The sequence below is a fragment of the Panthera leo genome, chromosome B3 (assembly GCF_018350215.1).
Source record: "Panthera leo isolate Ple1 chromosome B3, P.leo_Ple1_pat1.1, whole genome shotgun sequence".
Lineage (NCBI taxonomy): Eukaryota > Metazoa > Chordata > Mammalia > Carnivora > Felidae > Panthera > Panthera leo.
Window position 1 is genome coordinate 25,558,065 of NC_056684.1, and position 14,818 is coordinate 25,572,882.

Sequence of the window (14,818 nt, forward strand, 5' to 3'; positions counted from 1 at the left end):
AGCAAACTGGTGCCAGCTAGTAGCATATTGGACAAGATTTTGGTCATTGGCTTAGGATAGAACAGAGAAGGTGAGGCATATGTGGCATGTTGGGATAAAGTATTAATTTAGCAGTTCTTTCCTGAATATTTTGCTTTTTTTCTCCAAATGCTTAACCTCACTGTGACATCTGTTTGCACAACTGTAGTCATTTCCATTTATGGAGGCCTGTGATAGAAATATTGTTTACAAAAAATATATCATCTCTTTTTTTTCTTTAGAAAGATCTCATCTAAATAGTAAGTTAAGGTTGCGTCTATGAAACCGGTGCACCTTGTCTTGTTTCTACGAGCTTTAAAAAGTCCAAATACTGATGAGGCTGTGGATCAGAAGGAACCAAAAATGACTGTTTGTTGTTGGGTTGCTCTCCTTTGCCTCAAGAGAACGGTCATGGATTACTGGGTGACGCGTGGTGTATACTGGTCATGTTCCTGCAGCATCCTAGTTAGACTAGGAGTAGTTGGATGTGCTTATGAAATATGTCAGATACAGAAATGAAGGCATGAAGATGTTTCTTGGTTTCTGAAATTGAACAGTAAATGTGTTTTAAGCTTCAATCTTAATTCTAGGTAACAAAAAGTAGTTACATCATGTAAAGGAAAATTATGACATCGCATGCTGCCATGATAGCAAGCATTAAGAAAGAAAATATTGGTAAATATACATATATATGCATATTATGCAAATATACTTCATATTAACATACAATGTTATAAGAGTGATTGATAACGTAAAGACAAGGGGGAAAATCATCCTAGATGGTTTTACCTTAGAGTAACAAATAACCTGAGACGTCTATGCTTTCTGTTAGATCAGGCCTAGAAATCCATACAAGATGTGGAGCACATTTTCAGTGATTGAAATGTCAACTAAACATTGCCAAAACATGCCATTGTATTCCCATATGACAGGTAAGCTGAATCCACTCCAAGTGAACAACAAAAAAATACACTGTACATTAAGAGTACTTACAATGAGATGCCATCCATTCCTGATGGGTTTTCTAAAGATGGATGTTTCAGACATCAACGTGGGATCTATCTATATTTAAGACAACAGGTGAGCACACACCAGTGGCTCACCTCATCCACTAAACCATTACAGAAAAAGTGTGCCTGATGAAAGCAAACCCCATCACCAAAAAAGCTGAAAAGCCTTCGCTTAGTAAACAGAAACAATATGAAGTATGTGACTCATTTTAAACTAGCAATACCACTGAATGAATTTTTGAAGATTAACTAAGTTTTCATTCTGATTTTCAAACTAAAACATCTAACTTATGATAATAAAACACATATTTTGGGATGATGTGTTTCACACCCTCATTCTCAAGGCATAATATTTAGACGATGCTTGTCCCTTTCAATTAAAAAAGAAAAAACTATGACTTTCTTTAATATGCATCCTGTGTTAAATTGTCCATAGCTGCAAAATGTATATATGTATGTGTATTTGTTTTACATACACATGGGTACTTATACCTGTGTGTATAAACATATACACATACATCCTCATATACACGTGTATTTTATATATATGCTGAGAAAGTTCACATATATATACAATTGCGTATGTATATATGTGTGTCTGCTTGTGTGTGTCTGTGTGTGTGTACAGGTATAAAAACTTGACAGGCAGAGTAATATTTCACTCAGTGTTAAATGAAGTCTTTGAAAAATCAAGTACAGTCACTCAGTTAACATAGTACAGCCAGTAAACTAAGTTGAAAAGAGAAAAAGTGAATGGAAACACGATCCTGGACCATCTGTCTATGGCATTCACATCGGTTAGATCAGGAATTTTAATTTTGAGCTGTGAAGACCTCCTCCGTAGATGGGTCTTCTTGTGCGGGATGCTTCTGTCCCCCATGTGTCGCCCATGCCCTTCCCTAGGCATGCTCTGTTTCCTGTACTGGATTCCTGAGTTGTCAAAGGGTCTTGCTGAATTCCTGGCATCACCGACACTGCCTGTGACCTCATTCATTTCATTGTGAACCACCAGTGATGTTAATAGAATATTTCCATGAGCATCCACCTAATTGAAGAAAGTGCACATCGTTAGCTAGCATACCAGTGAATCTAATTTTCATATACAAACACAGTGCAGACTTATGCCATGCAATCACGTCACGTACATTATGAGAAATTGCACATTTGTCAAACCCAGCACTGTTTTTGTGGAAAGTGTCATTTTGGAGGCATAATTACAGTTTAGAGATTTTATTTTCTTGAATTTAAAAATCCTCACTCTATGTGAGAAGGTTAAATAAAGGGGGATTTTTTAAATTGAAATTTCATATTATGGATACATGTCCTTAGTGAAGACAAAATTAGAGTAAAATTCCCTTTCAATATGTTATTTCAGGTATTTTAACTGTTTTTCACAGCTGGACGCTGGATGTAAACTATACTCTCCCATTCTTTTTTAGAAATTACCTTGTCCCCTTTTATGATGGTACAAAACTATTCACATTACTGTGGAGAAACAATCAAATAGTCCTGTGATGAATGGACACTCCTGATGACTTTGATGGGTGTAGATACAGACTGCTACCTAGTATGATCTCTTTGCCCAATCCTGATCCTGACAGGAGGTTTCTTTTTTAAGGGCTGTATTTAAGACAGGTGAAAGTCCCTCCCACATTGGAGACAAACTTTAAAATAACATTTTATTCTGTACTAAATACAGCTTCAGACCTTTCTTGATGATATCAATGGTCTGTTTGTTTCTATGAAATTTTCATGGAACATGCCTAAGGCTAGGGGTTGCCAGTGGAGTCCTTTCTTTCTGAGTGTGACAATAATCCTTCTCTGAGTAGTGGCAAACCCTCTCAGGACCACATGGCCCATTCCACAGTCCCCTGGGTGTCACTGATCTCTAGCATGCTTGAGGTTTCCCCAGCTATCTTCATTTCTTTGCCTGGAAGTCCATCTTCCTTGTCCTATCTTTGTGGAAAGCCTACCATTTCTTCTAGAGCTAGATTATGCATCTATAGCTACTTCTATGAGGCTTTCACAAAATTAGTCATTTTGTGGAGGAATAATTCATTGACATATTAATTTGCATGTTCCTCTCTTCTGTATACTCCTTAATCTCATTAAAGACATTATGCTAGATGTGAAGGAGGTGAGGTGGGGAGAGAAGACTCCCAATAAGAAGAGGTACTCAGTGTTAAATGAAGTCTGTGCCTGTGCAGAACTTTTAGCAGTACTGAGACCACAGGTGGGGTGACCCCCAGACACCAAGGTAACCCAGACACAGGAAGGGCTGCAAACATCCAGGGGCCACTCAGGCTCTGGCACAAAGGTGCCAAAATAGACTCTGTGATACCTATCCCATGGTTTGGGAGTACCATTCAATTATGGCTAGGGAAGAAGAAGTGTGGTCATCAGGATATCACCCCTTACTCCCCAGACCTTTGAATATATTACTTTACATGTAAAAGGGGCATTTCAAATATTATTTAAGGTTATCAAATTTACAATAGGAAGATTAGCCTGGATTATTCGGGGGGGAGGGACAATCTAATCACATGAGCCCTTAGAGTAGAGGATTTTTGGGGCACCTGGGTGGCTCAGTCAGTTAAATATCAACTTCAGCTCAGGTCATGATCTCACAGTTCATGAATTCAAGCCCCATGTTGGGCTCTGTGCTGACAGCTCAGAGCCTGGAGCCTGCTTCTGATTCTGTGTCTCCCTCTTTTTCTGCCCTTCCCCTGCTCATGCTCTGTTTCTGTCTCTCAAAAATAAATAAACACTAAAAAAAATTAAAAAGTAGAGGATTTTCTCCATCTGGAAACAGAAGGGAAAGAAGATGCAGCAGAAGGTGAGAGCAGAGGGATTTGCAGTGGGAGAAGAATGGGGTTTGCTATTGATAGAAGGCACTGCAGTGAAAGCATAGGAAGAAATGGGGCAGCCTCTAGGAGCAAAGACTGGCCCCAGTTGACAGCCTCATTCCTACAACCACAAGAAACTATGATCAACAACGTGCATGAGTCTGGGGAGAGATCTATCCCCAGAATCTCGAGAAGAGAATATAGCCCCACAGATATCTTGACTTCAACCTCCTGAGACTCTCAGCAGGGAACCCAGCTAAGCCCCACTGAATCCAGACTTCTAACCAACAGAACTGGGTGCTGTTTTAAGTGGCTATGTTTGTAGTAATTTGTTGGGGTAGCAATCAAAACTACTACAGGAAGGAAGAGGGAAGATTTCAGAAGAGAAATGCATTTGAGTTGGGCCTCCAAGAATGAGTAGATATTTTCCAGGCAAAAATCAGAAAAAAAAAATCACAAGCAAAGGCTTGAAGCGTGACTGAAATGTTTTGAGAAAGGCAAACTAGCTAAGTGGGACTGGAGTCTTGGTGAGAATTGGTCCTGGCACATGCTAAGCTCATGGTTGACAGGACAATGGTCATTCTCATTGCTGTCATTACCATCTTCCTAATATAATAAAGAAATATACCTGTTGATAACAGGAATACGCACTAGAGTCAAGCCATTAAGGGTTTCTGCAAGTCACATTAAGGAATTTCAAATTTACCTTCCAGGTAATAAAAAGTAACAGTGATTTCTAGGTGGAAAGATGATATATTTCTGAACTACAACCCAAGCTTCAAGGTAAAAAGTAAAATACACATTTGAGAGGAGAGGGTAAGGAGACGGACCACTGTTGGAGTGCACCACACTCCTTTCTGTTTCCTTTAGAGCAGTCTCAAGGAGAAATGCCAAGAAGCTGTGAGTAATACTCTCCTCATGCCACTGAAACAAACCCCAGCACTCCCAACATATGCTGTGTCCGCACAGCAGTGGTGCTCTGCCATCGTAACTCATTTCTTTAACTCTTCAGTTAAGAAAGTGAAAAAGGAGTGGAGAGTTGCCTGCCATCCTGTTCCCACCTGGCCTCTTGGCCCCTCTTGAGCTCCATGCAGAAATGCTCATACTGCCCATGCGGGGTATAGGGGGCAGCAGCAATGAGCACAAATTAGCCCAGGCTGCAGTTTTCCTCAGTGATGCCTCTGAACTGAAGGGGGAGCAGTATCACAGTAGGGAGGGACCATGAAGATCCATGGTCTCCTTAGAAAGGAAGACAGCTAGCCTGGGGGTGCTTGGAGATGCAAATGGACCACAGGAATACCAGAGCTACTGGGGAGAAGGCCCTTCTAGACCCATTATTGGGGGGAGGGACAGCACTGACAGAACATTAGAGTTCTGTGTTTTGTTTTTTTTAAATCTAGTAGAGGGAAAAATTTGAATAAGGTTTGTATCTTGAAAGTACCAGGAATGTTAGACCTTTGTAGGAGTTTGGGATATGTGTTCTGTATTTGTTCTTGTTATCTTGCCCTGGAATGGTTAGCAGTAAAATCCTTACAAAAACAAAAACAAAAATCTGTTTGGCTATCTTCAGGATCAGTGAAGCCTCCAGTGGTTTGGGAGACAGTCTCTTATTGTAGGAAGAGAATGTGGTAGGCAAAGCCTAAGAGGCACATTAAGATGTGGCTGAAATAGGAGGGACAACAAAGGAAAGCCCAGTGGGTAGCAGCATGTCTTCTCTGCAAGTAGTCACACTCTAAGAAAGGGGTGATTTGAACCTGCTTAGAAAGCTATAGATAGCTAGATCCAAAGTCAGCAGAGAGGAAAGTGCATAGAGTTAGCTGAGCTGGGCTTTATACGAAGGTTTCAAAGAAGGGTTCTAGAAGAGGGAACCCTTTTAGTAATCTTTATCTCTCTCTAGCACCTTCCATAGTGCTTTTTGCCACACAGGAGAGAACAGGATGATGAATGAACTGCCTGGCTCACTCAGGGTGTATTTTTCTAGAACAGGAGTCAGTCAGGGAGATCCTGTTTTTTTTTTTTTTTTTCAGTGTATTTTAATACTGAACTGAATAGGTGTGATATCCTACCAAATACCTGACTTTGAATTATGACAGAAAATATATTAAGTTATCACTTAAACAGATTTAACAAACTGAGATTATTTATCAGATTATCTCAATTAGAGTTTGTTTAAATACTCAACATTTTAAATACAACTTCTTACATAGTAAGCTGATGTATTTAAAACAAAATTTATCTAAAGGTGAGTCACAGAATAACCAAAGGTGGAAGATGCTTCCCTTTTTTAAAATATTCATGTGGAATTTATACTTTTCGATAATAATATATGATTTACTATATGTTAACTAGAATTTCAGAGGGCTGAAATTATTTTCCTAAAGGTAGGAAAACAGAAAACATTATTTAACTCTAAAAGATGTTCTCTCCATTTTACATAATATTTTAAATACAACAAAACCATGAGATAAAAAGGCCAGTGGTCTACTTAGGAAGGTGGATGCCTCACTGGAGACATGCACATGAAGAGTCCAGACTCTTGGGATCATTTATGCAAAGATCTACTCTATATTTGCTCTATACCATGTCCTGTGCTAGTTGAGACACCCTAATAGGTGGACAAAAAATATTCTTACCCTTAAGGCGTCTACCAGGTGAGAGTCTCAAATAATCAACAAGCACATTTTTAAAGAATACTACATAATGAACTTTAAACACATTTTTAAATAATTGCCAACAATACAGTCTCTTTTTAGTTACAAAAAATGCCATATGAAAAGCTCCTTTTATCAAAATTTAGGAGATTATAAATAATGACTTTGTAGAATGAAATACCAAATAAAGATGAATATTTTCTTAAAGGAAGGGAGGGGAGTATTTTGTGACATGATAATTCTAATGAGTGTTGATGGTTCTAATGACTCAGCTTCACCTGGCTTTTAAAAGATACATTTATGAAACATCTCTTCTCCTCACGTTAGAAAAGTGAAAAAACACACCACAGCAGCAGAACCAAATTAATGACAAATATCACCCATTTATGAACACATATTCCATTGAGCATTTACTATGTCTGAGCCATGGTGTGAATATTTTAGTAGATGCAAAGAAGCAAATGCTGTTTAGTAGAGAAGACATGGTGGCCACATGAAATGTGACATGCCATTTCACAAATACAGAGCATGTGCCATGGAAGTTGGGAGAACAGGGACAAAACCAACTTCTAGAAGAGGGGAGTGACAGAGGCAGGATGGAAACAAGTAGTAGAAAAAAATCAGGGACAATGTCATGGAGAAGAGTCAGTCATGAAAGAGGGAAAGATGTGAAGAAGAAAGGGATTCTGGAAGAGGGAATCCAAGGCAAAGAGATAATAATGTGCAGAGTGATTTTGGAAGGCACCCAGCGAGAGTGGAGAAAACAAAAGAAATAAGGTCAACTGAATGTTGAGTTGATTTTTCATGATTTCATGACAAATTTATATGAATTGATATCCTGTCTTTTCAAGTCCCTTGTGACCAGTCCTGTGCATTTGTGAAAGGACTTCATGAGGTAAGAGATCTAAGCCTGTGCCCTTGACTCTAGTGAAGGAAATCTACCTTGAAGGAAGCCAAATCCAATATCATCAATAATTTACAAAATTAGAGTGCTCTTGAATGCTTTGAAGAATTATGGCTAACTTGCAGCTGTTTCAAGACACAACTCATATGAGGTAGGTCTCAAGAATCAATACTATTTTTCATTATTTCTCTTTCAGAGTGGGTGAACACTTGTCACAGAAACAATAATGTTGAAAGTAACTTGAACATATACTGAATAATAAGAGCTTAGTGTAAATTAGTTTGGATGTTTTTGACTTATAGTTTTATATTTGCATAATTTATATTTAAAGTAAACCAATGTGTAGAACATTTCCAACAAAATTACTAGAAGATTTTTTTTTCTAAAAGAATTAAAGAGTTATTAAAATGTGTTAAATCTTGGAAACCAAGCATTTAAAACAAATAGGTCCCAAAAAGATGTTAATCTTTTTCTATCATCTAAAATTTAAATCTCAAAACAGATGTAAGTTGTGAGTGAAACACAAGACTAAAATGTCCTATCTAGAATGACAGATGATGACTTGCATTTTTTTAAAGCATTTCATGAATACTCCATATTTTGAAGAGTTTGTCTGGTATATAAGATAATTAGAATCATTGATTTCAACATAGTTTTTCTTCTTGTTTATAACCTTGACAGGCACAAATATTCAAAGGTGAAAAACATCTCATGCAGAATATATCACAGAGGGATTTTCATTTGTTTCTAGAATCTGTCACCAAATTGGCATATTATTGATATTCATTCTTTAATTACCTTCATGCTTCTATATAAGTAAAATACTGTAATTTTAGAAAAATAAAAAAAGTATTTGTCATTTGAGGAAAGAAATCTTGCTCTGTAGTAAGAGGAATGATGTCAAGTCTACAGCTCTGATAACTTGGCAGGAATTCAGGCTTTCTGCCACTTCATGAAATTCAAATACCAATTGGTCAACTTGCAAAATATCCAAGGCTAGTAACCATAATACCTACATCACAACCAAAGACTAACTCTTGAGTATAGAAACAATTCAGGAAAGAAAGGAGGTTAAGCACAAATAAATTAAGTTCACAATTTACATTGCACCACTGATCTGAGGAGAAACTAAGTGAATACATGAACATTTTGAGCATTCATGAATCAACCACTAAGTTAAAATAGTGTACAACCACTGAATATAAGGAAAATCTACTCATGGTTTATATTAAGGACAAAAACACCATCATCCCAAGGAAAGCCATTGGTGGCACAGATCCCTCCTTGGTGACCTACAGAATTCCTAAGGGTACTTCCCTGACATCCCTTACAAGACAGAATGACAATGCCAGTGCAAGTTCCTGTGGTCAGCCCAGTGTCCTCTTTCAGTCCAAGGAAAGGTACAGCCTTTGGACCCTTAGGGCTCCCATTTATAACACAGAGGGGGTTCCCTGGGCTGTTGATGGCCACATTAGCAAGCAATCCTGAGAGATACTACTGAAAGTGAATAAATGAATAACTATAATTACAAATAACTCTTGAAAGTGTTGGCCAGTACATAGAGCTATTTCTGCTTTGCATGAAGTTTATGATTCTTTTCTCACTTTCCCTTAAGTTATCCACATCACATGATATAAGCTTTTTGGGATATTCACTTCCATCTAAAAATTATCACTAAATTCTTAGGTGTTGTCAGCAAGAATTTTTAATGCTTGCCTTTAAGAACATGAAATATGCATTTAAAACTAGTACCCGTGCATTTGTATGCCAACTTGAAACCTTAACAGCTGATCTACAATCATAGATTTTTAAAAATATGAACATGTAAAGATTTTAAAAAAGCTTCTGGGAAAACAAATTTTTAGAAAAACAATAAAAATGGTCTTATGAATAAAACAAAATTTTCCTCTGCATCTGATTTATATCATCATATCCAACATATAATATTTTTTACATTCTGCTATTTCTCTCTGTGGATGTTAGAGGTATTTTTGTTTTAAATTTTAAGCTTCACACTCAAAAAGGTATTTCTGTAGCACAACAATTTGACGTGTTGGTTTGTTCTAAACCATCTCATTTAGAAGAAAGAAACAAATTTATAATCTGTTTAAATTATGAGGGAATTTGGAAAACAGCATTGCATGTGTATGTGTGTCTGTATATCTGTGTGATGGAAACAATAATGATGTGATGAATCCCAGTTTCCTTGGAAACAGCATGACCAAAGCATATTGTGTATTCATAGTAAGATGCAGACTTATTTAGAAACGTAACAGTGTGATACTAAGTATATTTTCCAGTAAGAAGTTCAGGATAATTTTGCTTATGGAAGCCTGAGTTTTTTCACAGATCCTGGGTTTCTCTGACCAACCTTATTTATGTTTTGCTGAAATGACGGGAGCCATTTACATTCATTTAACTGCCTCTATTCATTCATAAATGTTTGTGAACCTATTCTGGGCCACCAGTGAGCTATGGACACAGCAAATACTCCAAAGAGCTGCTGTATTCCTCTGAGAAACAGACCCATTATGCACTAAGAACCTGTAAAAAGCAAGGAAACACCACAGACTTGAGAAATGACTAAGTTCAGCAAGAAGAATTAAATAATAAAGAAATGCAGAAGCAAGCCCAGCATGTAAACAAGGAGAAATATATTTTTGAGAACTTGATGGGATGCAAGAGGTAGAAAGATAAAGACAAAAATTATATAGAAATGATAATGTACTTTCTTCAAAGTACTGTTTATAATTGCAATGACATACTGTTTTTATTAAAAAAATAAACTGAAATGACATGTAATTACAAAGTTACTTTGTAACTGGAAGGATGTAAACACTGAGCTGAGCTGGAGGGGGTGGACATTATTTATGATCTTTCTTGGAGTGTACTGCCCAAGGCTTCCTAAAGCAATGTGCCCTCCTTGGCTACTGCTATCTGGGTTTGCCAGGCTCTGGCTTTTGTGAACACACTGACAGGGGAGGACCAGTGCAGATGGAGGAGAGCCCTTGGAAGAGCATGGCTCCTACCTTACACTAAGGACCTTGAACTAGGACCTAAGCCAGACAGAGATGAGAGAGGGGCCTGCCCACACTGTAAAAGAACAGTGGCATGGTGGATAATCAAATTTGTAATTTTATCACTAAAGGAATAAGGCAACATTTAGGAAAAATGCTATTGCCTGTCAGGTTCAGGCTACCACTCCACATGGTATTCACATGTTCTGTTCTTTTTGCAGAGAACTAGAAGCATATGGCTTCTCTAGCTTTTTTACTAATTTTGGTTTTATATAAAACTCAGTGACTTGCAGGAGCAACATTTCAGGTCATAAACAACAAGCCACACAATTCCTATTTAAGGGTCATATAAGTAACTGTAGTTAGATGAGCGGTAGGGGGCAAGGTGGGTCTGTGATAGGCATGATTGGTGAGTGGTCAGGCTGGCAGAGGGCCTACCTGGTTGCTTTCACTCTTGGAACGGTCATTCTTCGCCTTGGCTGTCTTTTCTGCAAGCTTCTTCTGCCTTTGAGGGCCTCTTCCAAAGAAAATGTAGTTGACAAAGGCATACTCCAGAAGGGCCAGAAACACAAAGACAAAGCAGCCCATGAGGTACATGTCAATGGCTTTGACGTAGGGGATTTTGGGCAATGTCTCCCGGAGGTGTGTGTTGATGGTTGTCATTGTCAGCACGGTAGTGATCCCTACAAAAGAAACAGAAGTGTGAGAGGCTGCAAATTTGCTGCTCCATTCCTGACTTTTCACTTTTGTATTTTCTCAAACAGCTTGAAATAGTTGGAGATATTAGCTTGAATATTATTGGACAATCAGCAAAAGAGCATGAAACATGTCATGTGGGCAGCAGGTCAGGTCAAGAAGCTGACACCTCTATTCCCTCACAGGGCACTACCACATGGTACTTGGCCCATAGATAGAGGGAATTCAGGGTATACAGAGAGTTGTGTAGACAGCAAAAGATAATGTGCTTTTTATGAAAGATGGAAAAAAAATGAAAATGAAACCAGAAATTAACATAAAATTCTCTCAGTGTCTGAATGAGCTTTCAAGAAGAATGAATCTATGATGAATCAAGGACGAGGGTCATCTATGGCCATTAGTGAAGTCACAGGGGCCTACCTGTCAGAAGAAAACAATTCTTACTATAATGCTTTTTAAAAGGGGGGGATGGGGCAATGATTTTCAAAACTGTTAATGAACATGATCCAGTCCTGAGCTCAAAAAGAAAGGAGTATTTCAGGGAAGCTCCTGAGGGGAGATTAGCTCACAGTATTTTCCTCCTTAACTAAGAATCTATATAAGCTTCTCAGAACATTCTTGGTGAAATCAAGGTATAATGATTGTATTCAAAGTGTTGAATCTTGCCATACTCTGGAGCAAGACAGATCCTCATCACTCCTTTTTTATGTCATTATGTTGACTTCTCTACATAGTAGCATGTGAATGATCTCAGTTTTTGCCCAACAGAGCCAAGTCCAGTCTCCAAAACATATAAGGACCATATTTTGCAATTCTCCCATAGCAATGGACATGTTTTTCTCTACAAAGAGTTCATATGGATAATTTGAAGTCGTAGAGAGGAGGGGACATGTCAGTTAGTGACAAAACCAGAGTTTGTTGAACACAGTGAAGCCACACATGCAAGAAAGATATGGATTGCTTGTTTCTTAGTGGGACAGTAACTATTACAGCTGACTTGCTCTCTCTTACAATACTAAGAAGTCTCAAGGAAGAAAGATATCTCCAAAGTGCTCTTATCTACCTATTTAACTGGTGCCACTGAATGAGATACCCCCTGTGTCTTCTAGGACCCAATGGAAACACTTCTTCCTCATTGCTATGTCATGCCTTCCCTCAAAAAGGAGACTTTTGAAAGTAAAGCTTTAGCCATGGTCCTTCAGCCACAGTAACCTGAAAAACAGATGTCACTGAGGCCAGGAGACAGTGCAGGCCAGAGAGGTCAGTGTTCCTAAGATACACGGCAGAGCCCAGACCACCTCTACATATGATTCTGCCCAAAGGCATCTGAGTCCGCAGATCCTCACCCAACTCTCCAGTGTAGGGTTTGTATTTGTTAAGAACCTTAGTTTGATGCCCTCTAGATTTCCATCCTATTGTTGGAGGTAGGCATCCTCATCCTGTGTATCCCACACAGAGAACCTCCTGACCACAGATCTCCTCTTGCTCAGGACCATCTGGAAAGCAGGGAATAAAGCCTGATCTTCTGTCACTAGCATGTGCTTTCCTTCCGCCCATCTCTAAACTGCTATTAAAAGTAGAGGAGGGAATTGAGGCACTGAAAACTATTTTTATATATAACTGCAAATCATGATAGCTTATGTAATACATGGAAATTGAATATGTCAGAATATTTTAAGATTACCCTTTAAAGTACCATCATGTGTACCTAGGGACTTTTAAAATTTGAAAATGGCAATGGAATGATTACAGTTTACAAATAAATGTGAAAACACCATGCAAACTCTCTGAAATTAGGTGTTCTCATCATTATTCAAAAATTTTGTAATGTTGCTGCCATAATTTTTTTTCCTTTCAAATGTATTTGGAAAGCTTGAATGCTTTGGTTTAGTCATTGCTTTGGTTCTCCAGTTGACTATTCTGAATGGACATGTATGACCCTGGCCTTAGTGGACATCCCAGGAATGGGCTGAAAGAACACAGGGATAAGAAGACCCAGCACATGTCACAGGCACTCAGCCAGGTAAAAGTGGCCCCTGAAAAATGGGAGAGGGCCCTGGCTCGGGCCCATTATCTCAGGGTCAAGGAGTCCCTTAACAGTACAGTTTTGGGGTGAGTGCTCTGTTTGGGCTCTGATTAGCTCTTAGCTTAAAAGGCCAATGTGTTTACTAATTCTTTGTATCATTTTACTTCCTATCTAGATATTGTGGATGATGGTGGACTGTAGGGATTCACAGACCTGGATGGTACAGCCACATGGCCCCAAAAGCCTAGCTCTGCCACTTCCCAGCAGCATGACCTGAGCCTTGATGGGTCCACACCATTGTTTAGAACTGTTGTGAAGTCTAAATACAATGCCTGAAAATCATTTGGTGATATGTTAATAAATGGTAACTGGCATTGTTAACACTGACAATAACAAATAGTCATATTTATTATTACCATTACAGGGAAAGAAATTATTCAGTAGCTTCTGGTTTCCTGGCAAGTACCCACAGCCACAGCCTTGCTTTGAACTTCTGTCCTTTGTCCTTGAGTGGACCCATCCAACTGCAGTACAGGAGATAACTGAATGATTCTTTCCATATTCTTTTACATTTATCAAGTTGTTCAGTCTTTACACTAATCGTTAGCCTCAAATTATTTCTCATTTAGATTATGCTAAGAAAATACTGTATTTGAAAAGATGCATTTATAAAATGACTATGAAATAAAAATATAATTTGCATCATTTAATCAAAAGATATTTTCTTTCTCTTCTTTGTGATAAAAATAGTGTGGCCTAAATTATTTTAGTATAAATTTTTACTTTTAAAAGGACAAGTACTATTATTCAGTGATAAGTGGAGCTCAGGATTTTGAGGAAGACCATTTAATTACAACTCCCAAATTTGCAGTCTGAATGCTTGTAACACTAACAGTTCAACAGATCAGACAGTCAGCCCCTGGTCAGAAGAAGCATAAAATCCTGAAGCATACAGAGCAGCAGTGCAACACAGCTTTCTGAAGGATCAACATTTCCCTTCTCAGTAGAGAGACAACCCTAGACAACTGTAGGTCCAAGAATCCTGAGCCAGAGCCATGGATATCTTTGCTCAAAACCCCTTTGCACAGACCTGTACCTCTAAGACCTCACTTAGAAATGAGGCACATTCATCATGGTGCAATCATTTAGGATGCTGGTAACAGCACTCAAGGCATTTCAAAAGGTATGGTACAGGACAAGACAGGTAGAATGGGGTGGGAAGAGGATTTCTCCAATTAACTGCCTGCCCCCATACCATGGCCATATATTCTTAAAGAGGAACTAGAGCACATAGCATTTTAATGATTTTGAGGGATCCCTCAATAATAATAATAATTAATAATAATCTTTGCTTAGCTTTATTTTTTATTTTTAATCCTTGTGTTTACAATGTAATAGACAAAATTACTCCTGTGTGTACTGTCTACTGACACCATAGGGATCACCTGTAGCGGTTAAGGGAGAGAACTGGAGTCAGACTAACTGCATTACAATTTTTATTCTCACATTTAATATTATATGATGTTGTACAAGTTATGTACCTGCTCCATACCTAGTTTTTCTGCTCTGTAAAATGGGAGCAATAACATTGCTTACTGTGCTATGGATGTTCTGCAGAATAGATAAGGCAACCCCATTAATGTCCTTGCA

At 38.3% G+C, this 14,818-nt stretch overlaps 1 protein-coding gene across 1 annotated transcript in view; it reads right to left on the reverse strand.

Moving 5' to 3' along the window:
• Positions 1-1,716: 1,716 nt before the first annotated feature.
• Positions 1,717-14,818, reverse strand: part of GABRB3 (gamma-aminobutyric acid type A receptor subunit beta3) — a 75,353-nt gene continuing 62,251 nt past the window's right edge. Inside the window, exons 7-8 of the mRNA XM_042941268.1 lie at positions 10,885-11,129; positions 1,717-2,073 (exon numbers count right to left, since the gene is read on the reverse strand). Of these exons, the coding sequence (XP_042797202.1) occupies positions 1,732-2,073; positions 10,885-11,129 (587 nt within the window). The 3' untranslated portion in view covers positions 1,717-1,731. The remainder of the gene's footprint in view (positions 2,074-10,884; positions 11,130-14,818) is intronic.